The following is a 27,488-nucleotide window of genomic DNA, read 5'->3' as shown; positions in this document are numbered from 1 at the left end:
TGGTGCATTGAGCACACACACACACACACACACACACACACACACAACACACACCACACCACTATCATATCCCAGAGCTTGCCTTTAGAACATTATTTTCTGTGACCTTTTTTTTTTTTTTAACATAAAATCAATTTCTAAAAAAAAAAAAAAAAGTGCTAAATGCAAACCCACTACCGATTTTAGGATCTTAAATGCACCAAATAAAGGCTGAACACCCCAGTTCCACGTATGTGTCAGGCTCTCACTGGGACCGGAGGCAAGCACTGGCGCGCTTCCTGTCTGCTTGCAGCGTCTTGCTCATTCCACACAGACCTTACCATGCAGTGCACTGAAGATCTGCAGAAAATTTGACTTTGATTTATTTTTTTCAAATAAAAAGGGTTTCTTAAAAGGCTTGAAACATGTAACTGTTAACATGAATTTTAAAAGAACGATTATGAATGCATAACAAAATAGCCAAACAAAACATTGCTGTGAACTGCTGCACAAATAACTCTGGTTACAACTGTTATGACCTAGAAAAGAATCATAAAAGCATTTTTCTTTTTGGCAAGCTATGAGTTGCTGGAGAATTATACCAGTTCTTTGGTCCCACTTTCCAAATAAATAAATATATAATGCTATGTAAACTTAGAACCTTTTATTTATTCATGAGGTTGGATTTAATGCTAGGATGACTTCTCGGCTTTATGAGTTGTACGTTATACAGTGCTTCTCACTAACTTGGTTGGATAGCAAGTGCACCTCACAAATCAGAGCCTCATTCTTTACTGTTTCACTCGGGGTGTGCAGAGCAATTGCTCCCACTGAAAGCACAATCATTTCTGAGATGATAAAGTAATGGAAAGTGATGCAATTGTGTTAATGTCAAATGATTAGAAGAAGTACCAAAATCGGGGGTGGGGTGATTTCAAAACACGATTGTGTTTTAAGCCCATGCATATGGCCACAATTACAGTCACAACGTAATTTGGCAACGGTAGCAGAATTAGATTTAAACAAATTGATGTTACACTGCAGTAATTCAGAACGAGCTTGTTGCATTTATAAACCATAACAAGAAGCAGAATGAATTAATAAACCCTTCTTGTCACTAAAAATAAAAAAGGGAATAATTGCTGAGACGGAGCTGAGTTAACAGATGACTACCGTCAGCATCCTTCCAGGCTAGATGTGGCAAAGTGAAGGTCACCCCCACTGCAGATGACAAAGAGGGAACATTTTGTTGGTAAACAAATTAATCTTTGGAAAGGTCACCATTTGTTTGAAGTTTTTATCCAGTTCTTGTCATCTGGAATCAGAGATTGACTGTCACTGCACCAGGCAGGGGTGCCGGGGAAGCCGACAAAGCTACTTCTGTCCATATCAGCATTCCTTGACAAAACTCTGCGCCTGATTGTGATGCCATGGACTGCTGGTTTACAGCTGTCTCCGGACAGGAACGCAGGCCCGCCCCTGAATTCCAATAAGATGGGCCTGCATATTTTGCCTGCTGTACGCTGGCCCTCTGCCCACAAGTAAAACGTATCGTAGTTCAAGCCAGCAATTATCTCTCTTACTTCCTTCTGTGCTGCTTCTGTTCCCTTTTTGCAAAAACAGATGTGGGTATTTATTCAAGTTCGGCATCTATTCTTCCCCACACCTGCCAGGGCAGGATTTTGACAGAGGTAGAGTTTTGGGGAGCCAGAAGACAACAATCGGATGTAATTTTTCTGAGAGTAGTTTTTTTGTTTTTGTTTTTTTTTGTTTTTTGTTTTTTTTTTTTTTTTTTAAAGAAAATGGTGATTTTTTTTTTTTACCCCCCAGGAAATGTGGAGTCAGCATCTTGATCCCCCTCCCTTTTCCCAGGAGCATTTGGTAAATTAAATTAGTTGAACAAAAGGAAATAGCTTTAAAGACATTCTGAAATGCTACATCCTACTTATGACACACAGTTATTACCCAAGGGCTGCGATAGTATGCATGGCGTCCCCACCTCTAGCGGTTGCAGACAGCCTTCTTTTGAGGCCGTACAGAGAGTGTGCCTCCTGATTTACAAGCTGTAAAGTGTATCCCACCAATATGGCGGCCGGCGTTGGCTGCAGTGGCAGCATTGGTGGCGGTGGCGGTGGCGGCGGCGGCGGCGGCGGCGGCGGCGGCGGCGGCGGCGGTGGTGGTGGAGTGTTGTCTGTGTACACTATGGTTGTTCTTGGAACAACGGAAGATCTAAGGAGCATCGTGTGACACTGGCTGGTGTTCAGCTCCTTCATAAACATCCACTGTTCAGGGACCATGGAGAAGCTGTTAGAGGCTGTGCCCTCGTCAGTAATGTTTATAAAACACCAAGCTGTATGAGCTCTGTGATTTTTTTCAAATCCTATACTTTGATGCCTTGGGGGAGCGGTGGGGGAAGATCCTGCATTCATTCCCCCAGCCAACCCTATGATGGACCCCCCGGCACTCAGTGTGGTGATTCTGGATCTCACTGCCCTCTGTGGGTCTCACTAGATGGGAGATGTCCCAGAGACAACCTCTGTTTCCTCATGTGTAAGGGGCGCTGTACTGAGTGTGCCTATCCTGCAGGGTGGCATTGAGACACGGATAAATCAGCAGATCTTGCTGCAAAGAAGTGTTCTGCAAACATCAGTTCTTACTGTTAGCAGTATTCACGGCTCTGCTGGACCATTATTCCACACTGTCATTTAAATTTACAGTTTGTCTGGGCCGGGGGAGGGCCACAGACTATTGTGGAGGCCTTCCAGCCATGCCATTTAATGTTTCATCTAATCCTGTCATCTTTCTTATACAAATATGAGTTGGGGACCTTGTCTATATGTTTTTCAAATCGTCTACAGCACCCACTGAGGCTTTATACACAACAGGTGCTGAGGCGAGGACTGGCTCACTCTCTTGTCCATCTAGTCTCTGCTCTGCAACTGTGTGGCCTGGTGTTGAATGCCAGAGTGAGTCCTGGGTAGCCTGGTTGCCCAAAGTCTCCTCCTAAGAGGCCACCTGACAGTTTTTCCAAGTGAAATGATCTTGCTCCTAGATTCACAGTGCAGCCTTGCCACTGCCTGGCTGTCCCCATGGGTGTCACCGAAGCCTGCCGTCCTTACATCTCTGTTTATGGGGAGGCAAGCTAGATGGGGTGGCAGGTGGTGTGGTGGAAAGGGCTTGGGGTCAAGTGGAACACGGCTTGGGTCTATTCTTGAACCCTAGGTAAGCAAATTAACCTCCTGAGTCCCTTAGCTGCTTCTGCAAAGTCAGGATAATGATGTTTGCCTACTAGGTACAGCTGTTATGGGGACTGCAGAAAATATCTGCACAGTATCAGCATGTAATAAATGCCCAATAAGACTCCTGCCTTTCTGAGAAAACAAATTAGCATTAACAATCTATTTCCTTCTCCCGTCTTCACACCTGTGCCTTCAGAAAAGCTGCAGCTCCAACGCCCTTCCCTGCTAGCATAACCAGAGCACAGGGCTTGCTGCTCTGGTATCCAAATTATAGCAGAGAATTACAGTGAATTTCAGAGAGGTTGTGAGTGTTTAAGTCACACTTCACTTTATGACAAATACTTTAAAGTGCAGCAAAGAACAACATGTTTGTTTAAGTTAGATACCAAATGATAAAGCATTAGACCACCAGAAAAGTAATGTGTGTGTGTGTGCACACATGAGTACCTGTGTGTGCATGCATGAGCACATGTATGTGTACAGTTGACCTTCTTACAAGTTTTTTAAAAATAAAATAGATTGCAACTTTGTACTGGTCTGGACATATATGATAGTCATATGCATGAATAAACACAAAGGTTAAAGGAACTAATTTTGTGTGCTGAAGAGACGGCTTGGCAGTTAAGAAGACCCAGCTTCAGTTCCCAGTACCTATATCCTGGCCTAGAACCATGCATAAGTTCAGTTCCAGTGGATCTGATGCCCTCATCTGACCTTTGTAGGCGACAGCCACACATGAGGTATACATACATACATACATGTGCACACATGAGGTGTACATGTGTACATGTAAACAGGACATTCATATGCGTGAAATAAGTAAATCTTTTTTTTTCTTTTTAATTTTAAAGGGTAATTTTCATGTCAAGGCCTGACCCCTAGGAAACACAAACAAACCAATGGACAGGACCACTAGAACATGAGGACCTCAACAGTTAGAAGCTGGGGAGTCCCCTGAAGCCTGCTGTGCCACATGCTCTATGACGAAGAGACTGAAGAACAAGTGACATCAAGTGTCATTTCCCAATGGCCCCTCTTCCCTTTCAGTTACCTTAGTACCTTCTCTGTCACATATTCACACCATTTTCAAGAACAATCTAATTTTTTTTGGATATCATATATCCATTTTGAAATGGTGCTTTATTGTTGGCAACTTAACAGGTGGAGCCACCAACTTAGGGCATGCTGGTAGTCATGGGCGTGGTCTCACCGCTCACGTTAGGCTGCTTCTGGGAGTTGAGATGAGCCCTTGCTTTATTTTGTGGTCTAGGGTAGAAACATTACTTTGTTGATTATGGTAGATATCAGGCAACAATAAAGCACGATTTCAAAATGGATATGTAATATCCAGAACAAAATAAGATTGCTCTTGCAAACGTGACAGAGAAGGTTCTAAGGCAATTAAAAAGGAACAGAGACAATTGGAAAATGACACTTGATGCAAGTGCTCTGGGCTCTTCAGCCTTTTGCTCATAAGGACTGTCTAGTGTATACGATACGGTACTAAGGACCTTACACATAGTTGACCTATTTGACCCTTGTACCTGTACCTTCTATATGACCGTTTTGCAGATGAGAAAACTGAGGAAGGACACACCTTGTCTAAGATTGTGCAGTAAAGAAGGAGGACCAGGACCACAGTTATCATGAAATCCACTCTTCAGGGCTCTGTAACCGAGTCACTACCAACACAGCTTAGTTTTTTAAGGAGCAGGAGAAGTTACTAGATGTTGTTAGGGAGTCTATCTTAAAACAAAATCCCCTACATTCTCCAGAGTGTCTGGCTCATTTTAGCTAATGGGACTCCTGAAACTATAGCGGCACCGCAGATTACTAGCTATTTAAAGTGATTTGTCTTTTCACTTTGGGATTTTTTTTTTTTATCTTGTGTAAGCAAAATAAAACATATAAATAAATTGTAGGAACAAGTGGTTATCAGACTACAGTTATTACAGTGCTTGGGTTTATAATCTGCCTTCATCTAAAAAACTTCTAATACTCATGTATATATATTTTATTAAATGACATCTGAATGAGATATGAGTATCTTATATAATAAACACACACACATATATATATATACACGCACACACACACAAACACCCACACACACATACACACACACACACACACACACACACACCATTTTCCATTCTTTTTTAAAACAAACGTGTGGAGTTGAGCAGACAGTTGTGCTAAACTCTTACGAGAGTCACACCCGTGTGTATAGCGGCCCTCTGTCTAGCTGCAGTGGAAAGCGGGTCCAGTGCTGGAAATAACTGTGAGCCTTTGGCATGGAGTTTTACCTCTCCCCTGTGCATTCTCCTTTTCACAAGAGTAAATCTTCTATTTAATTAAAAAGAAGGAGTGAGGCTCTACTGAGGGATTTCAAGCTTGAGTGAGCGAGAGGAGGACGACCGGTGGTGGTCCACAAGGAACCTTTGCACTGCTCCGAATTCTCCCCGCATGAGCAGGTACCCGCTCTCAGGACTAGACCACTCCCTCAAGTGGCCTACTTTCACATCCGAGTCTATGCCAAGAGATAGTGTTTCTGACCTCATACCACCACTTTGAAGAACCAACAACTAGGTAGACATAGGGGCCAAGGTCAGTCTGTCTGTCTGTCTGTCTGTCTGTTTCTCTCTCTCTCTCTCTCTCTCTCTCTCTCTCTCTCTCTCTCTCTCTCTCTCTCTCTCTCACACACACACACACACACACACACACAGAGGGGGCAGACATATATGATAAGGTTAATACACAAAGGGACAACAGATAGAATTATATTTTAATATAATCTGCTTCTGTTCATTTTATGTTAAATAGTTTGTTTTTAAAGCAGGATCCAGTGTAGCCCAGGCTAGCCTGGAACTCTTAATCCTCCTGCCTCCATCTTGCAAGTTGCTAGGATTACAGGTGTGCACCACCAAACCTGGCTCGCCTTTCCCTGCATTTTATTTCATACATTTACAAAACATTATTCTGAGAAGGGGGTCATAGGATTTACCAGACTGCTGAAGAGGTGGTCGCCCTTCATAAGAGCTCTCATGATCCATCTTTTCTTTCACAAAAATATCCACCATGAGACAAGGAATGTATCAAAACAAAAGTCTGCCAAAGTTGCTGTATTGTGCGATTTTTTTTTTTTTTTGTGCCCAGGATTGAAGCTGTGTTCTTCATGTATGAAACATTCACTGCTCTTACTGATGGTGACGAGACCTTTTGTATATATGTATATGATGTATATGTATATATATGTATATATGTGTGTGTATATATATGTGTGTGTGTATATTACAAACTCAAACTTTTTATAAGAACTATATTTTTGTGAGTAAGAATAGAAAACTTCATGCTCTGAATCAGGCACTTGGGAAGCTGAGGCAGGAGGATCACCGAAATTCAAGGCCATGTTGGGCTACAATGTGAGACTCTACCTCAAACAAATAAACAAAACAACAAAAACTTTTCACTCTTTGACCTCATTATTGTTGCTTTTGTGTTACAAGGATGAGAATGGAGCAGTCCAGATGTGTTGCAGTGAGTTCTATTTAAAACAAGGGGCTGGAGAGATGCCTCAGCAGTTAAGAGCACTGGGTGTGTCCACTCTTCCAGAGGTCCTGAGTTCAATTCCCAGCAACCACATGGTGGCTCACAGCCATCTATAGTGGGATCTGCTGCCCTCTTCCAGTACGCAAACATGCAGACAAAGCACTCATACACATAAACAAAAACAAACAAACGAAAACTGAAGCCAAGAACAGTTAACACAGCGGGCAGCTCCATGGCATCAGCCACAAGAGAAACTGGCCTGGGAGTAGAACGGCTTTCATCATGGCCCAGGGTCCTTTTCTCTTAAGAGGCACTTGAGATGAGTAACTACTATTGCTGTGCTCTCCCGTCTTCTAGCCCACTGCTGCTTAAACAGTACTCGAGTTCAAGCATGCATTCCTAGCCTCCACAGACCTCCCCGGTAGAAGAGAAATGACAATAATGAGTAACAAGTCACTGTACGCTTCCTTTAAACCATGGCGTCGTAGTCACACGTGTAACGTAAACGCAGGAAATATTTATTTGAAGGTTAGGGTCTCACTGGGCTAGGGGTCAAGGTAGAGAATGTGGATTCACATCATGTTTTAATAACCAAATAATGATATGGTGTAAATGTTTAGAGTAAACGCTGGCTGAAAAGCATAAAAGCGGCCATATACATGATAGACGGAAAGGCCACAGACCCGAGTCCAGGGACTTAGGCATCATCCCTACCCTGAATCATGGCTACAAGCCACGATCCGAATCTATCACTTAGTTTTGAAAGGTTAAATCTTCCCGCATGTGTTGGCCAGTGTGTTCTGTGTGTTGTACGCAGGCATACGACTCTGTGCATGAGTGCCTCTGCGTGTAGTGGCTCCAGGAAATGCTGGGTCTTTCTCTGTCACCATCTGTCATGAAACAGGGGGTTTGCTACATCAAAGCTCAGTGTTTTGGCGAGGCCGGAGGGCCAGTGAGCTCCTGGGACCTGCCTGCCTGTGCCCCCAACCCCATGTGTTAGAGGCACACACAGCCATGTCTAGATTTTTATGTGGGAGCTGGGGATTCAAAGTCAGATCTTTATGCTTACGTGCCAAAAGCTCTTGTCCACAGAGCCTTTCCTCAGCTCATGATGTGTTTTTATACTGAGAAGACAAAATGCCTTGTTCAGAGTCACCAAAGGGGCCACGGCCCTGTCTGTGTAACTCTCAGGCCAATGCTCCTTAGATGGCTTCTAGAATGGCCAGTCCCTCCCAGGAGAGCAGGTAGTGACACCCCGCAAGCTGCTGGATGCAGGCCACCCAGGGGGCCTCACGAGAAGTCTAAGTATCTGGAGAGGTGTTGTGTGGTCTAGGAACAGATGAGGTGCTGCCCCCATGGGCCACACAGTTTTCTCAGGTTTTCCCAAAAGATGCGCTTGGAGCTGATGGACGGCCTTGGATGGGCTCTGAAATCTAATTGTGTGGTCTCAGTCTGGAGCATAAAAGGAAGGGCTTTAGGCACACAGTTGAAATTAGATCACTTCAGCGGCTCTAACTGAAGGGCATCCTTCGGATTCTTGTGAACAGTCCCTGCCCCTTGATGTCCTCATTGATTATTACACTTTATTTCCTCTCCCCTTGGCTATAAAGCAATAGTACTTTCTGGAATCACATTATCTCCTGGACTTGTTAGATGTTCATGAAGCAGTCTAATTAGAGTTCTGCAGGCACCCCTCTCCCTGATAATTTGCATAAGGCTTTGTCCTCTCATATGAATAAGCCACTCTAGCAGCATGCCTTAGATTTCCTCCCAAACCTACCCTGCTTTCTGTCTTAATGCTGCATGCCCCATTGCTGCCAAGGACTCTACCTGTGACCCCATCTGTCATTTCCACATGTCGACCCCTCCTCTAGTATTGGCCAAAGCAGGATTTGTTGAGGTAGGAGTAATGTGGCAAGAGGGACTGACAGTGAGGCCGGGGATGGTTCCTTGCTAACACTCTCGGCCCCGCCCTCCCTTCCACTGCTCACATCCTGCAGTACTGGTCCCACTCAGTACTGCAGAGTGGGAGGTTCTTCCTGTCCTGACCTCACACCAGCTTCCCGGGTCCAATCTGCTCAGGCACAGCTGTGCCCAGGAGACTGGCTTCATTCTGGTGTTTTCTACAATATTCTATGTTTTCAAACTTAATGCCTGTGTATGCTAAATTGGAAAAAGTAGGGGGGGATGTTCATAGACTTTTTACTTACTGGCTTTATTCCACTTGTAAAAAAAAATTAAATCTTTAGAAAATGAGATTTAAAATTATACCCATAGTCCAGGGTCTTGGCCAGGCAGATAGTAAACGACAGGCTAGGCCTGCAGTACTGGGTGCCGGAGCTGGGCTTCCCATAGATCATAACCCCTTTAGTTCCACCCTTTGCAGCTAGATTTTCAAAAGAAGCTTTCAAGTTTATGTTTTGTTTTCCCTGAAATTTCCTGATATTTAAAAATGTTTGCTTAGCTGACTCTAAAAGCCCTCCACAGAGCTAGGAAGGGCGCTCACCGGGAAAGCGCTTTTCTCGCCAGCCTGAGTTCAGTCTCCACCACCCTGTAAAAATGCTGGGTGTGGTGGACACATGCTTGTGACCCTAAGTCTGGGGAGGCAGAGACAGGAGAGTTCCTGGGCTTGCTGGCCAGCCAGCCTGGCCTTATTAGTGAGCTCCTGGCCAATGAGAGACCCTGTCTCAAAGGAAGGTAATATGCTAAAGGGTTTCCTCTGGCCTTCGTGCACGTACACACCCGTGCATCTAAATAAACACAAGCAACATGCATAGCCATGCACATACGTGCACACTAAAAATAATCCTGTGTAGTTCAGCCATGCACATGCGTGCACTCTAAGAATAATCCTGTGTAGTTCAAAGAAGGCAATCTCTAGGCCCAAAATGTAGATTTATCCTTTACAAGAGATGTTACGGAGTTGGAGTACAATAATATTGGTATCACCTGGGGAGGTGGCTGGCAGCCAGGACTCCCTACAAAGTTTGTGTGTATGTGTGTGTGTAACCCTTAACTTACAGGATTAGAATTTTATTTTGCTTAAATTAACCATCTCATTGATACCACAGAGCACCGAATGTTCAGTCTGATCTGATGAGCATAGAATGTTAGAGTCACTCAGAAAGCCCAGTCACGAGGCTGCCCAGTGAGCCAGGAAACTGAGAAATGACCATGAATTAGATAAGCTTCACAGCGAGCAGCATCACATGTGTGGACTCGGAAGTGCACATCTGTGAGGCCTCAGCTGCCAGAGGGATGTGAATCCACCCCTGGAAAGCAAGTGCCGTGTGGACACAGAAATCCTTACTGACTTGGCTTTTTGTGATAATAACTACAATCTGCTTGGATTGGCTGCGTGACTTGTGTTGTGCCCCGCTCCTGATATCACAGTAAGCCCTATGGAAATGGTGATGGTGTCACTTTTGGACTGGTTAAGACTCTTCAGCTTGGGGCTGGAGAGATGGCTCAGCCAGTAAAGAGCACTGATTGATCTTCCAGAGAGCCAGCCTTCGACTCCCAGCACCCACGTGGTTGCTTGTAACTGTTCGCATCTCCAGTTCCAGGGGATCCGATGCCCTCTTCTGGCTTCTGGAGGGAACCAGACACACATATACTGCATAGACCAAATGCAGACAAAACACCCATACTTTGTAAACTAAAACTAAATTAAAAGATACTAAAGAAGAATATCCAGCTTCAAGAAGCTAAGTCACTTGGTCCAGTAATATCATTCATAAATTGGAGAATGACAGGTCAGACTGCTATCTAACACCCGAGCTTGGGCTCCTGCCCATGGCTTCCCATTGGCTTCTGTCTTAGTTCCCTTTCTGTTGCTGTGATAAAATATCATGCCCAAGGGCAGACAAAGGGTTGGCTATGGCTTCCAGTTCCATCTTGTCTGGTGGCAGAAGAAGGACCCTGAGAGATCACATCTCACCCTCTCTACTGCACACAGGGAGTGGGGACAGCTGATTGGAAGAGGGGTGAGGCTACAAACTCCCAAAGTCCACCCCCAGTGATGTGCTTCCTCCAGCTAGGGTACACTTGCTAAAAGTTCAATAACTTCCCCAAATAGTACCAACAGGGGACCACGTGTTAATAAAGAGCCAATGAGAACATTTCTCATACAAACCACTGCACATGCTTTCCCTTTTATAAAGACCGCTGGCCTTTAGCTGGGCTTGCGTGTCTTCAGCACCACTGATTGGAGCGCGTTCCTCGTGGGCAGCTTGTATCTAAAGTGACTTCTGCACAGAGCTGGACGCATTGACCGTGCACTTTACTTTGTATTTAACACTTGAGTTGGGGAAGGACGGACATATCCCTGGTCACTAGTACACTTCCTACCTTGGTGCTACACTGCCTGGGGAATGGGAAGAGCCTTAGAATCAAGAGGATAATGATAAAATTCCAGAGGGAATATTCCATGTGAATATTCTTGAGCGAGATCTTTTGGCGATCAGTGCTGCTCCTCTCCCCCTTGTCCCCTAGACCCAGGCTACAGCTTCTCACTGTATTCATTGCTGAAGGGCCTAGACATGTACAGTGGCCGCATCCGGATGTTCCCACATTCGGGAACATAAGAATTTGCTGAAAAAAAAAAAGTCTCTTTGTCTGGAACAGCAGTGAAAGAATTAACTCAATACAAGAGACAAGAGGAACTTTTCTGTCTAGACTGTAAACCTCCTCAGGGCAGGAACATGATGCCCAGAATGGCCAGACTCAAACATGCTGTTAATTTATGTGGGTTTGGCTGATGACAATTGGTTTGAGACCTGTGTGACTGAGATAGGCCATGTTGGCTTAGTTTAACTCATGGAATGCCACATACTTCCTTAGACTACTTTTGTAGAATGTTCTTCTTTTGGACCATAAAATACCTTCCAGGGCCTGCTAGGGCCTGCCAAGGCTCAGCAGGAAGAAGTGCTGTGTACAGGTGTGTTGCCCCATCCCTGGATCATACATGGTGGCAGGGGAGACCTGACTCCCAAGAGTTTGCGCATGCACAAACACACACACACACACATACACACACACATACACACACACACACACAAATGTCCATGTGCATACACACACAAATGTCCATATGTACATATACACACACATGTACATATGCATACACACACAAATGTACATAGGCATGCAAGATATTTAAAAAAAAAAAAAAAAAACTCTACCCAGGTCTCTTAGGTAGAGTTAATTTCCCCTTGCCTAGATCATCACAGTTTGCTTTAATGAATTAGTGAGCTGACTTCCTCTTACCCTCCTGACAGGCATGAGCCATTTTTTTCCCACTTTCATATCCTCTCTAGTCTTTGCAGAGCACTTATGCATGGACAATACTTACTGAATGATTTATTTAACTTAATATGATCAAAGTGAACATTTGACTAGGCCAGCTTCTGCAGAGAAGTGGGGAGGTGGGGGAGGGTCTAGTTCCATAGGCATATTTTACATGGTATTTCTCGTCTCCCGGCTTCCAGCCCTGCATACCACTTTCTTTAGCTGGCTATAGCATAATCCTAGGATTTGCTTCTTGGGAGTGAGCCCAGAGCCCAGGTGCTCAACATAGCAGTTGACATTAAGAAGCAAATGCAAGGCTTTGGTCATTCTAATACATGATTCATGATTTTGCTTTACTTTTGTGTGTGTGTGTGTGTGTGTGTGTGTGTGTGTGTGTGTGTGTACATTTATGTGAGTGCTGGTGATACAGGAGGACAGAAGCATTGGATCCCCTGGAGCTGGAGTTACAGGTGTTTGTGAGCCTCCTGACATGGGTGCTAAGATGTAAACTTGGATGCTCTGGAAGAGGACTATGTGCTGTTAGCCACTGAGCTATCCTCCCCCTCCCCCAGCCCCTGATGCATGATTTTCTGATTGTGACACTTTTTCACTTTGTCATTGGGGAAAATGTGTCAGAAAATGTAAAGCGACAAAAAGCTATATGACCTCAGCCCTACACAGAGACAGACACTAGAAACATTGCAGTAGATTTATTTTCCTTACTTCTTCCCCTCCCTCCTCAGCCTCTCCCTCCTCTTTTTCCCTCTCATATCAAGTACAAATGTACCTAGAAAAGATACTGAGACATAAAGGACAGGACCTCTGTGAACAAAGCTTCAAAACTCTGGCGTGATGTCTAAGAACACTTGAATAAGTGGGATGTCGCATCACATTCCTGAACAGGAGAAATGCCCGCAGTCCACCTGGCGGTCCTTCAACATGAATCTTCATATGTAATGTAATTCCAGTGGAAAGTCATAGAAGTTTTATTTTGTTTGAGTGAAATGTTAATTCTTTTCAATTTGCCAATGTTTGTTACTGTGAGGAGTGAAGGTTGAAACAACCTCTTTCCCCTAAGGAAGATTGACGAAGGTGAACTTTCCATCCACTTCCTGAAACATGACAGGATTACAGTAATCATGACGACCCTCTCTGGATAGAAAACTATCAGATCAGTGGAATAGAAAAGTGAGCACAGATATTACCCTCTGTGTGGGAGAGGCGGCCCTGGAAACCAGCAGGGAGAGGAGGGCTTGCCAGTCAGGAGCTCCAGGGGCTTGGAGGACAGTTTGGAAAACCAGTGTTGAGTCCGATCCAGCCTTGCACCCTGTACCAGAGAAAACTCCAAACGGAGTTAATTAAGATTTTTAAGGAAAGAAAAAAAAAATAGAAAACTCTTAAAAATTAAAACTGTTTTCAACTTAGACAAAGTTTTTTTTTTTTAAAAGTACTATAACCTTGTCTAATATTAACAATCCTCAGGTGTGTATGTGGGTAAGAAAAGCCGGTGTTCATACAGGCTCTGGTAGCTCTGCACCAGCCCCGCCGCTGGGGTGAGGTGAACGAGGAAGAAACTTCCTTTCATTTGTGACCCCGGCCAATATTTAAACAAGAATGTCCACAGATGGGCACAGCGTTGGGCAGCGGGGACTAAATATCAACAGTGTGGTGATAAATGGTAAACGTACAGTCTTTTCTAGACCTTAACCGGCAGGGCCACTGTCAAACTCAGTTTTACATGTGCGCTCCCAGGTGTGTGGCTCCCCTTGTACGAGATGTGCTGGAGAAATGGGTGAGATGGGCAGCAGTTGGTATCTCCAGGGATTACCCAGCTGGCTGAAGAGTTCTCTTGGAGTACCAGGAGGATGCAATCACAGGTAGCAAGAAAAATAGCAACAAAAATGCCCTAGAATTTTGTTAGTTTGTGTCCATTAGAAACACTGATCCAGTGGGTTCCAAGCTGTTAAATCAAGATATCACCTATCTCTTAACTTTGCAGGATACCCAAAGATTAGCAGATTGGAGCAACATACTTGGTATCTGGGCATTAATCCTGTTGACCAGAATAAACTGTCTTACAAACTATTCCAGAGGATCTTAGTCTCTTGAAGTAATAATGTTCCATGGAATACATGATCCTATGAAAGGAAGATTTATTTGTCCCACAAAACTGGCAAAAAAGACTCAAGCTGGTTTTTGCCATTGGGCCACCTGGAGTCACAGCCAACATGCATCATTGTAACTTCAGGAGAGCAGGCACTGGGAGGGCTGTTTCCCAGGCTTCCTCAGGACCCTCAGGAGGAGGGGGACATACTCCCCTGAGGTATAAGCACACGTGGAGAAAGTACTGGATTTAACTCTAATGGGAAAAAAAGTTGTAGACTTTTGATTACGTATTTTTCCTCCTTAGTGGAGCTGAATTTTATATGAAGTTGAATTAGATAAATTCAGAAGATCATGATGTCAAATACTAGTAGAAGTTCTTGGTTTATATGCAAAGTTTGAAATAATTTAGACCGCTCCAATTTTAAAAGTGAAACAAAAATCTCACTTCTCCCTCCTGAAGTTGGTGCAGCCTGAGAAAACTTTCAACGGGTTTTGCTCAGGTCTTCACTCAGCTCCCAGTGAGTAAATGGGACACATGCCAGTGGGCAGGACAGGGTCATCTCAGGTCACACATGCCAGTGGGCAGGACAGGGTCATCTCAGATCACACATGCCAGTGGGCAGGACAGGGTCACCTCAGGTCACACATGCCAGTGGGCAGGACAGGGTCACCTCAGGTCACACATGCCCGTGGGCTGGACAGGGTCATCTCAGGTCACACATGCCCGTGGGCTGGACAGGGTCATCTCAGGTCACACATGCCCGTGGGCTGGACAGGGTCATCTCAGGTCACATATGGGTACAGGAAAGGGGGAGAAGGCAGCTCACTGCAGGACACCTGGGGGAGCTGCCCAGCTGTGCACAAGGGAGGAAGGATGCAGTCCCAATGTGGGTTACAACTGGTGCGTTTTCTCTGTGTTTGTATCTTACTCATAGATAACAAGAGAAAAGGAAAGGAGGAAGGAGGGAGAACTCCAGGCCACAAAAGACAGTCTAAAAAATCATAACTCAAGAACATAAGGATTTTTTCATAATTTCTTCATGTAATAAATAGCACAGCTTGACAACATAAATTAGGTAAAATGGGATCTCACACGAGATGATAAAGTAGCAGAATAAACCAAAGAGGGAGACTGCAGACACACAGAAACAAATTGAATACCAGAATACTTTATGGAACTAATAAATAAACTATAAATAGAAGGGGGACAGACACTACTGCACACTGAAATACTGACATGGAAGAAAGCCTGTAAGCACAGCATTCACGCAGGAAAGAGACAAAGAGATCAATCAGGTGCTAACTGATATGCACATTGCTCTGGTGCAAACTGCACTGCCACAATATTGAAAAAGGGGACAATACCTTTAAGAAATGTATTTCTCATTCACAAAACAGTTCATCATGGAGAACCCAAGTCTGGCTCTACTCTGAGTGGCCACCCATGATGCCATTCCTCCTGTCCCCTCCTTTCACTTCTTACAGGACAGTCTATCTTATGGCAGAAGCTGTTTCCTCCCCACATATCAGCTCATGGGAGGTGTGAAGAGACCCAAAGGAAAGCCTTCTGAGGAGGTGACCTAGAAGGACTCTTCACATCTGATTGGCATGAATTAGGTCACATCCCCCATTTAGTCCCAGGGAATACTGAAAATTGTGATCTGTAATTGGATAGCCATGTACTCAGGCAAAATTGGAATGTCATGTTTGAAAAGAAAACAGTCCCTGGAGGACAAATAAGTACCATAATCTGAAAGGCAAAGATGAGCGACATGGAAGAACATTTGGCATCCCCCAAACGGAGAGTCCAGCAAATGAAAGAGAAGATATTCACTGATGTAAGAGAAAGCTCTCAAAGTAAAGAGGAAGCAAAGCGCTGCTGGGAAGAAAGCAGAACCTCAGAAAAGACTGGACTCAGAATATATAACATAAATTATCTTAGTTAAATACCTAGGCTTTAAAGATGAAGAATGTTTCAACATGTAGGAAGAAATCGCCTATAAAGAATAAAAATTTGTCCTTCCGGTCTGTGCCGGTGCCCTGAGCAGACCTGGAGCATCAGCTCTGCACGCAATCCCCCAAACCCAGAGGAGGCTGGACTCCCAGGAGCTCTAACACGCCCAGAATTGCAGGAACTTTCTGCTGAGTGTCTGTGGTGCTCTACAACCAGGCATACTTATGCATAGGTGAAAGGGAAGGATCCACTTGCTGGCATATGGCAAGATCCCCATCAGGTATCTAATATGGGGAAGAGGGCATGTTTGTGTTTTTTTCTGCAGGATGCTGAAGGAGCATGGTGGCTGCCAGAGCAATAGGTGGGACAGGCTGATGCTGGGACAAAGAATGATGCTGACCTGTGAGCTTGCTGAGTGCCCTGACAATGGTGACTGGGAAGCTGTATTGGACATATGTTTCTGACCCACCTTTGCTTGCCTATATCCCAGACAGGACAAGCTGCCTTGTCTCAAGTTTTTAGACCGTGTAGAACAGAGAATCAAAAGGAGAAATTATAATGACTCTTGTATTTTTCTTAAATGTGACCAGTTATTCAGACTCAGTCTTGTACTGATCTAGAAATCAATCCAATATTGGCAATAACAGTCTTCATTTGGAAGGCTGGATCTGGACATTTTCAGAGACATATTTGGAAGTTAGCTGCAGTTCTCTATGATGTTATGTAAGCAAGAGATAAAGTTGGGACAGGAGCTCAATTTTAAACAAGCATTAGTGCATGTATTAAGGCTCTTTTAATTGTCAAGTTAAAATTACTTTTGTTTCTTCTACAGCATTTAATGTAAGTTGCATTGATTATATACTTTCTAATTGTGTTAGTGTGTTGAAATCTGGCATGTCTGTTATGGGCGTCTATCATCCAGCCTTTGTCTTATTGCCCTGAGTATTACAGAGCCTTTGTTTTCTGAAAAAAGCTTGCAAACATACTGGAAGAAGTGAGTCAGGCCAGGTGGTGGTGGCACACGCCTTTAATTCCAGCACTTGGGAGGCAGAGGCAGGCAGATTTCTGAGTTCGAGGCCAGCCTGGTCTACAGAGTGAGTTCCAGGACAGCCAGGGATACACAGAGAAACCCTGTCTCGGAAAAAGGAAAAAAAAAAGTGAGTCAGGCTTTAAGCAGAAGCAAGAGGGTAGTGGGCTTGATTATTGCTGGTATAGCAGCTTTAATTACATTAATTGCTAGCACCACTGCTTCTGCAATTGCTTTGATACAAGAAGTTAAGACACCTACTTTTGTTAATCATTTAGCAAAAAAAAAATGTTACTAATGTGTTGAGTATACAAGAAGATTTAGATAAGCATTTGGAATATCAGATTGACGCTCTTTATCCTATTCAGATTATTGGAAGGAGGTTCAGAGTTTAAGAATAAGGAGCCATCTCGAGTGTCATGCCAAATACCAATGGAGTTGTCTAAAATTTACAATGATAGTCATTTTAATTAGGAAAAAGTTTAGAAACACTTGCAGGGTATTTGGAATAATTCTAACACCTCTCTGGATGTTTTAACTTTGCATAGTGAGATTATGAATTTAAAGAATGCTTCTCTACTGAGCTATGATGGTGCAGATAATGCTGATAAAATTATCCATGGCTTGAGGTCAGTATTTTTCCATTTTGGTCAAGCGTCAAATTTTGGTCAAGCGTCAAATTTTGGTCAAGCGTCAAGAATGGCATATATAGCTTGATCACACTAGCCCTTGTTGTCCTGGGAATACTTTTATTCTTGCTCATAGTGTGAAAGCTTGTCTTTAACAACATCAACATGTTGGCAGCCAAAGTACATGACTTGAAACGGAAAATGGACCCCCAGACAGAGTTATTAATTGAACAGGCTGGCAAGCCAAGGACGGGTAAGATTCTGCACAAAGCCTTACCAACCTAAGACAGAAGTACATTGCTTTTGATAATGCATATTTCACTACTGGTAAGGAAGGCATTCTTGTCAGAATGACTTAAGACAGGCTCAGTCTTGTTTATGAAAAAAGGGGGAGATGTGGAGAGCTTTGGGGGCAGGAATCTGACTTGGCCAAGGACAAGGAAATAGGCTGCTTGGCAGGAATCTGACATTAGGCTAGAACAAAGAAGCGATTTCAGGCAGGAATAAAAATCTTAGGCTAGGACAAAGAAGTAGGCTTCAGGCATAAAAATGACTTTGGGCTAGGACAGGGAAGTAGGCTCAGATACTTTGGTCATCCTGATAAGCCCTTAGAAACAGTGATCTCAGGAGTGTTCACGTAATTGGGTTTAATGCCTTGCTTTTTCTTTGACTATTCGTATTTATTGTCTTGCTTGTTTCTTGACTATTTGCATCTATTGTATTGCTAGGCCCTCAACCTAGAACTGACCTTAATACTTGCATGTAACTAAATGGTATAAAAGCATAAAGGAGGAAGAGGGATGGGATAGGGGTTTTATGGGGGGCATGGGGAGAGGGGATGACATCTGAAATATAAATAAATAAAATATCCAATTAAAAAAAGGAAAAAAGGAAAAAAAGAAAAGAAAAAAAGAATAAAAATTCATGTTGGCATTAGAGTTTACAACGTTTACCATCAAGAAGAATGGTGTGGTGTCTACGTGGTTTTGAAATCAGAAATAATAAGCCCAGGTGTAATTCAAGTGTAAAGGCAGGTAAGATACCCATGGACCTTGCTGGACAGAACCATTGATGGCTCAAGGAAGCCTACTCACCAAATCAAGAAGCTGCAGGTTAAAAGGCCATGAAAATGACTGTCGATGAGCGTCTGATCCAGTTTCGTGGATAGCACATACTGGTGTCTGTAGAGTCAAAACAGAGTGTGAATGTTGTAAGTCTAACCAGTGTAAAAGTACTCTGAAACTGAGAGAGGAAAGAAAGCAGCTGGCTGTAGCAAGGCCACTGATGCCCCATCTTCTGAAGTTACGCTGTTCTATCCATGGCAACCCATGCTAAAGTGTTTTTCATAATTAGCTTTATTCAGCTGTATAACATGAGTCAGCAAAGTATTGCCTGAGCGTTAGCCACCTGCTCCTGGGAATAAAGTTTCATCAGAACATGGTGCCTTGGTCCACTGAGTCCCTAACAAAATGCCACAAAGCTGATGGCTCATAACAACAGAAACAGATCTGTTACACTTGTAGTGAGTGGGAAGTTCAAAGTCAAGGTTCTCAGATTCCGTTGAGTTCTATTTATACTCCCTCTAAATATCACCTGTCCTCCTCCAGTCTTGCCGCAGCTGACAGCACCCTGACAAACAGCCTGAGTCTGCAGAAGTGGCAAGAAACTGCAACACCACCAGAAGGTTTTTTGGTGCGTTTCTTTTTATGGAGTCCCAACAAATGCAGCAGCTCAACTACACAATCTAAGACAGACCAATGCTTGTGCCAGTGAAGAATCCTTCATCACATGTCCTTTTCCATGCTTGCTTCAGCAGAACATCCTTTCTCCTGTGGCTCCTTCAGCTAAACGTTCCGTCACGAGCCTGCCTTAACCCTTTACCTGTGTCCACTTCAGCTAAACACTCCCCCACATGTCTGCCCCAGCAAAACAGTGTCCAACACAACTGAGTTTCCAAAGAATCCTTAAGTTTCCACTTCAGCCCACTATTCTGTTTCTTTAAGAGAAAACAATTGCCTCTATAAAGGAATCCTGGGGTAGAGGAGTATTTGATAAGCCTTACTAATTTGTTGATGCTGGGGCTGGATTTCAGATGGAAGAGTACTTGCCTGGCATGAACAAACCCCTGTGTTCAATTCCAAGTAACACATAAACTGGGCAGGGTGGCACCTGCCTGTTTCTCCAGCTGGAGGATCAGAAGTTCAACATCATCCTTGACTGCATAGTAAGTTCAAGACCAACATGGACTACATGAAACTCACCCTCAAAATAATAAAAATAATAGTAACAATAATAATAACAACATAGTTTGATGTTTTAAATTCAGACCATCTCCCTCTCTTAAATTCATGTCAAATTAGATTTAATAATGTAATATACACACCTGTATTATATATCAGTATATCAGTTGTTATAAAGATACCAAGGAGGACAGAGCTCCTAATGAAAGGTGGTGTGTTTCCTTCTATCTCCGTGTTTCCACATTGGCAGAACCTGTATAAAGAGCATATCGCACTGTACCAGAGTGATGGAATAGGGTGAGCTTTCTGTTTGAAGGTTCTAACCATAGGACTATGGTTGCTGCTTCTCCCTCCAGCTTTGCTTTCCTTCCAGTGCTAAGGGCTGATCCGAGGGCTTCACACATGTGACTCAAACTCTCTGCTACTGAGCTGGAGCCCTGGGACCCCATCCCCCCCCTCTATTTCAATAGTTTTAGAAATAACAGTGAAAGACTATATGTAAGTGGCATTGTTCTGTTTATATGATTATTGAATAATTATACTTCATATTATGTCAGTGTGTGAAGGTTTACATATTTTACAAATTTCAGAGCATGTGCTCTTGTAACGTGTACTGCAGTCACCACAGAGGAACCTCCAGAGGCAGTGGGCGTAGACGTTGCTAGGGATGGGCACGTTCTCAAAGCCAGCTTTGAAACTGGCATTTCTCTCAGCCCATCTTTCCTGTCACTCTCCACCCCTCCCCCGACAGGGCCACACTTGTGCAGCCACCCAGACCTCTCCTGATTGCAACTCCGTCATGCTTCCATGTGCCGCTTTGGTTTATTCTTTCTACCTACAGCTGCATCCCCTAACCCATCCTGTAACTCAATGCCTCTTTTAAGATGGTGTTTAAATATCCATGCTACTCCATCATAACCCTGACTGCACATCACTGTTGCCCAGGGAGTACCCAGAGAAGTACCAAGGCCCAGGCCTAAGCTAAACTGTGTAGACTTGACCACCCAGGATGGGAGCCCAGGCAAGCAGCGTTTTCAAGGGACTCCCTGAGTGGTTCCAATACATAATCAGGGTGGAATCGCTGCAACAGCCCCCGTAACAGCAGCGGTCGGAGTTAAAACCGCTCCCACTTCTAAAACCCCCTTATCCCTCAGCTTCCCCATTGCTCCTGAAATGTAATGATCACTGTATTAAAGGTAGTGGTTCATAGTAGGTGCTCAGTGAAAAAGATAGTGGTACATAGTAGGTGCTCACAGTGAATGTCGACGTTTACCACCTTCCCCTTCCAACCAGGCTCACGCAACAGTGTTTATCTTTACCATCAGAAAGGCCAGCTGAGCAGGCAGGGGTTTCTTATTTAGCCAGGATGAGGGATTTCTTTTCTGTAATCCGTAGCCCTGTCTCACGTCCCATCCACTGGCCCACCACTGCCTCTGCAGCATACATACATGGTGTTGGCGTGGTGTAAGGCAGCATATGAATCTGCTGATTGCAGGGCAGAGTCTGTCCCCTGCCCCTCAGCCTCTCCTTTGTGTCATTCTTAATGATGTATTTTATACTGGATCTTGCTGCTTTAGCTTTCAAAAGCCAGTTGTCAGGTGTTCTTTATCAAAGGCTTTCAAAAAAAAAAAAAAAAAAAAATCCGGATAAATTATGCCCTGTGCCTCGAAACTGCCAAATCTGTATTTCACTTCTACACAGAGCCTGACAGTTTTGTTGAAGTGGAATCTCTCTCCCTTCAATTTACCTTCACTTCCCTGACCTTGATACCTGCCAGACAAACGAGAGATCCTGTCCCTTTTGATGTCGGGTGTTCTCAGTCACTTAGACGCCAGCTCTAGTTACAATACAGTGGGCAGTTATCTCTGTCTCCCAGATTAGGAGGAGATCCCCGAAGCAACTCAGATGTAGGGGAGGAGAGAAGAGAGTTAGAGGAAAGGTAGGGCAGCCCCATTACCTCAGCAAACCTGAGTTCTCTCCCACTCTTCTGCAGCCCCCACTGCAACGGAGGCAAGGCTAGTCACAAGGCTCTCCCCTGGAACTCACCTGGAAGGCAACAGGCAGCACTTCTTACCTACTGCCCCCTCTTTAAACGCTATTTGAGGGCAAGGAGAGGCACAGTAGATAAAGTACTTGCATTCCCAGGTGTAAGCACTGGGGTTAAGATTCTAAAACCTATATAAAAGCCAGGCAGCTACAGAGGCAGTCTATAATCCCAGGGAGGGAGAAATGGGATCCCCTAGGCAAGCTGGCTAGCAAGCCAAATCTGTGAGCTCTGGGTTCAGCAAGAGACCCTACCTCAATGAATAAAGTGGAGAGCAATCCAGGAAGATATCGGCATTAGCCCCAGACTTGCACGAGTATACACACACACCTTTTCTTAGTTATTGTTTGAGGCAATGGGGGTGCGGCTCTGTGGTCGTGCTTTCCCAGTGTGTACAAGACAGTGTGCTCCATCCACAGCACCCAGAAGGAACAAGTCTTGTTCCTGCTCTTTGAGCACCATGCGGAGTTGAGGGTATAGGGGATACTGCCTTTCTGCTGCCCCTCAGTACTGCATCCTGGCTGGGGGACTCTAACCCTTCCATCAGATAACATTCAAACCATAAGGTGATTTACCTCTGTGCTTAGAAGAAACATTCCTTTTTCTCTCCTTAAGCCTAATGGGCAAAAAGGTGTAATACATCTGAGGTCAACAGCATGCTCCTCTGTTATAAAACCAGATCCATTTTAGATGGACAAACTACATATTCAGTGTATGTGTATCCTGAAACAAATCTACTAACTTTCATGCTTTGAGCGCCTCATAAGTTAAATAGTAAACCATTACCTAGTTCCCCTGGAAGCTATGCAAATTAATTAACGTTTGGAAAATAACTTGAAATTTTAAATCAGTTTATAAACACCAGACAATGAAATTCTTCCTGCTGAGAGGCCCAGTCATCTACAACTTCCTATAATCAAGGTAAAAACACTGTACTTGAACTATACAATTAAATGTGACTTATATGCAAAACACTCAATGTTTAAAATCTAAAACCCACTAAAAAGAACCAATTCCTATTTCATCACTACAGTAAGAGCAGTTTTGACTCTGGGAATGGTGGTTATCCGTGTGACTGATGGTAACATTGCACCTTTATCCTTTCTGTAGATTTCAGCAGTCTGTTCGGTGTCATACTTAACCTGTTACTACCGACTGAAGTGCCTTCCAGTTAGTGTTTATAACCTCAAGACTCTCTTATTTATTTCCTGGGAAATCTGGCTGTGCACAACTTTGCTGTATTCAAAGCCTCCCATGTCAAGATTTAGTACTTTTATATTGTAGTCATTAAAATTGAACAAAATCTTAATAGTCCTTTATTAACTACTACTCTGAATTTGCATAGTGGAAATCACCACATGTTAATTGGATTTAATTAACTATTTTAAATTACACAAAATTCTGACAGTAGACAGTAGCACAGGGTACTCAGGAGCAATAAAATTAGAGATGGTATTGCTACTTTATTAAAACTTAATGAAACTATTCATAATCTTATTTATTGTTCACCAGAAGAAAACTGTGTTCATAGTGAAGGCAAAATGTCAGCTAACTTTTTTTTTATTACTCAGGATAAGGTTCATCGGTTAATAAAAGGGTCCACGATCTCCAACCTCACAGTTCTGCCTTCCTCCCGTCGCACTGACCCCCATTTTATCCCCATACCTGTCTTGCAAAAGGACGCCAGTAAAGGTTAGTGATGGTACAGCCATACTAGAGATGTAGATGTGGGAGCCTTGAGGAGGAGGAGGGGCCTGAGTTGGAATAGCTTAGCCACTAGGTTTCTTAGGTGACCTCAGACAGGTCAGGTCCTCACCTGGGCTGAGCTTCACCCTGGACTAGGTGACCACCAGAGTCTCTCCTACTTCTCAGTCCATTATTTCATGAATTTAGTATCAATTTAGGTGTTGGGATTATGTATTAAAATGGTTATCATGTTTACATGATATAATTAGGAGTTACCGTTTTCTAAGTAGTTTCTGATGGGCTGCTGATTGCTTTTTAATGTCATTTCAGAATACTGCTATGCAAAACCATGAAGTCAGAGATAATATAATTAGTGTTTTTTGATTTTTATTACTCATATGTATGAGTGTTTTACCTGGATATGTGTATGCCGGTATTCCATATACATGGCTGGGGCCCTATGAGGTCAGAAGAGGGTGATGGGAATCCTGGAACTGGAGTCCAGGTGGTTGTGAGTGCCATGTGGTGCTGGGAACCGAGCCTGAGTCCTCTGAGACAGCTCTCTAGCCCCTTTAAAGTCTAGTGTTATAAGCTATTGGACTTCTAATAAAAGAAAGACTGTATCATCTTTACCTTGGTATCCATGGTGCCCAGCACTCTCTAGGTAACTGTGAATTGACTGAATAAGTAAACAAAGCAGTAAGTAAAGGGGTGAGGGGTGGGGTCTGTGTCTGCTATAATCTTCTGAGTTTCCCCTAGTTCCCTTGATTGACTGGAACGTTAAAGAATGGCTAAGTAATTTCCCTTTCCTAACTCAAATGTAAAGGAGTAAGATGGTCTTACCTCACTTCCTGTCTGATTGGAGTAATCAGGACCCAGAGTTGGTTCTAAACCATTCTCGTGATACCGGAGATTGGAAGTCCTCTGGCATCGAGCTCTGTGTCCTGTCTCCTGACCCGTGTCTGCTGTGACGAATGCCCCTGCGTGTAATGTCTCTGAATTTGTTACGCTTTCCACAGTTGTTGTCATTTCTTTTCAAGCTGTGAGAAGTTCCGTGACTTACACTCTCCAGTAGCTATGTACCACTGATGTCCCGGGAACACTAAGTAACACTAGGAAGTTTGTGTCTCTTGCTTCAGCACCATCTTCCTCCTACGTGAAATTAGGATGAGTGAATGAATCCCTCCTTGCGTTAGCAGATGAAAATCACTGTAAGACAAAGGTAAATCTAGGATCAAGGCAACTAGTGCAGAGGGAAAGAAACGTATTTCTATATCCACCAGAGAACACATGGCCTATCATATTTGTAATTAATCAATCAATAAGCTCTCATGTATTTATGGAGTACTTGTCATATGTCCGGTTACTGTGCAAGGTAATATTAGTGTCAGGAAAGCACAAGTCACAGAAATGTGTGGATTTTCAGGGGGGTTGATGCCGTCAAGTGACAGTGGAGACCCACTCCAGGTCTGTACAAACGAGTTCGGCCTGAGAGATGACCAGCATCCACATCAACAGGGCTCCTCAGGGTTTCTTGAATTATCTGACAAAATCTCAGAGATGAAGCTCCCCACAGAGTCAGTGGTTGAGAATACACGTGTCGCAGCACACTGACCCGAGTCTAGCCTGCTCCCCTGGAAAGCATGCATAGCTCTTCCCCATGGGATTGGGTATGTGCAGTAAAAGATATTTATGGAAACAAAGCATTTACTATTATAACATACAGAGCTCGTTCAGTTCTAGTGAAACCTGACTGATCTCAGAGGCTTAAAGTTGTGACCGGAGTGATGCTTGGCCCTGACATCAGGGCACAGACATGTCTTGTGGGAGTTTCAAGACTTCAGATCCTCAGGCTCTGAGCTTGACCATGTGGGCAGGTCTGGGCCAGGGATTGGACACCTTCACCTACAATAAGAAAAAAAAAAATCCTCCCACAAATGATTGTGCTGCGTGCAAATGAGAGGTCTCTTGGACCGATTCTTTCGTAGGTGAAGTCTTCGGCTTCTCAGCCCGTTAGCAGCCAGTCTTCTGCTGTGACACCAGGCTAACGTGTCTGATAGCAGTGTACTGTCTTCGGGCTCCTGGAGCAAATTCGAAGTCTCAGGTCCTCCTAGGAGTGCCAATATCTTCAACTTAGTCCAGCTTGGTTTTAGTTTATGTACTAGGAATTTATTGAGATAGATAGTTCTTCACTTTTCTCTCTATCGGATAATAAGAACCTTCAGCCCCAACAGAAATGCGTTACAGGTTCCTGGGTTTCTGACATCAAAACAGTAGACAATAGATCCACTGTAAGGAGAGGTCTGTCCCTAACATGGGTCTTTGTGTAATTATTCACCTGTTTATCCCGTTAACAACGTGTCTTGCCCTTAAGAAGACTTGGTAGCAGCCTTGCTGATGACAAGAAATTGTACATCAGTCTCACGAATTACTAACATGTTGGTCTAATCCAGTATGGCTTTCATGACTTCCGGTGATATGAGCATGTCTACAGATAATTTTTTTTAACAAAATATGAGTGGTTAGAACACTGGGTATATGTGTTGAAGTACACAGGTTTCCTTTTCTTTGGAACAAAAGAACACTTTAGTTATTAAGAATGTGTGACTCATATCCATAAATTTCAAAAAGTGCAGTAAAATCACCAATGATGGAAAACGCTGTAAGTGTAAGGAAGTTTTAGTTTGTCTTGAAATTATATTTCTACCTAAAAATGAGATTATCTTAGTGCAATTTGATTTCATAATACTGCAATTGGAAATGATTTCTCCCCTGGGTCAGCATATTAAGCTTTAAGTGTGCTATAGCTATTTTTCATGGAGAAGATTAAGGCACTTAGAATGCACCTTTACAAATGAGATGATAAACGATGTCACCTTACTGTTGTGCAATTCATAGAGCTCAGACTCTGTACAATTGCTTCAAGTTAAACTCATGTTTTGTTGTGTGTTAACCTTCCTCTTAGGGATCTTAAGCATGATTGAACGAGGGCTGATCCCCCCCACCGCGAGGATTACCCTTCAGAATCCACCTATCAAACCCAAAGCAATTCCTCTGCATGACTTTGATGAGTATCGTAAGGTGTCAGTAGAAGGTAAGACACTCACACCTCTGTGCTTAGCTGGGATCCTGCAGGAATGGACTCCCCTGCAAAACCTAGACCTTTACTCCCCAGTAACAGAACAGGGTGAGCGGTTAGAGCACCCTGAGTTTATCTGAGCACACAGAGCGACCGAGGCTATCCATGCAGAGCCTGCGCACTGTGTGTTAGAACGTTGGTATTTTCAAGGGCTTCTAGTTTGGTTGGGGAAACAAGACAAAAAGTAGTAAAGAACTAAAAATTAAAATCAAAGCACTAAAATTGACATGTGCTCTAGTGTTTGCTGTTTGAGTATCATTTATGATGTGATTGAAGGCTCTAGCTTCTTAAGCAGACTTGTTTTGTCTTCTTGTTTTTAGTGAGGGTATTACTTGTATATTGGCAATACAAATCTTTTATCAGCTCTGTGTGTTGAAAATAGTTTTTCCTACTCTGGCTGAACATTTTTTTTAACAGTGCCATCTTAAAATTCAACTTTTCATATTGAGATGATTGTAGATTTACATGTGTTTGTAAGAACTAATAGAATCCTTTGCATACTTTCCCCCAGTATTAACAAAGCAGAATATTATAATGTGGTATCATCATCAGGTTGTGCTGAGGATAAGACAGGGCCTCGCCCATGGTAGACAAGCACTCTCCCACT

At 43.5% G+C, this 27,488-nt stretch overlaps 1 protein-coding gene across 8 annotated transcripts in view; it reads left to right on the top strand.

Moving 5' to 3' along the window:
* Positions 1-27,488, top strand: part of Iqch (IQ motif containing H) — a 182,362-nt gene that overhangs the window by 33,883 nt on the left and 120,991 nt on the right. For 5 of the 8 annotated variants that reach the window (XM_076925732.1, XM_076925733.1, XM_076925734.1 and 2 more), the window contains 2 exons: positions 23,628-23,748; positions 26,708-26,836. In XM_076925732.1, coding sequence (XP_076781847.1) covers positions 23,628-23,748; positions 26,708-26,836 — 250 coding nt within the window. Of the gene's footprint in view, positions 1-4,069; positions 4,217-23,627; positions 23,749-26,707; positions 26,837-27,488 lie in introns of those variants that run through there. The other 3 variants (XR_013107660.1, XM_076925735.1, XM_076925740.1) reach the window with 2 other exon arrangements.

This window comes from Arvicanthis niloticus, chromosome 26 (genome assembly GCF_011762505.2).
Source record: "Arvicanthis niloticus isolate mArvNil1 chromosome 26, mArvNil1.pat.X, whole genome shotgun sequence".
NCBI lineage: Eukaryota > Metazoa > Chordata > Mammalia > Rodentia > Muridae > Arvicanthis > Arvicanthis niloticus.
This window is presented reverse-complemented; position numbering and strand designations above follow the sequence as displayed.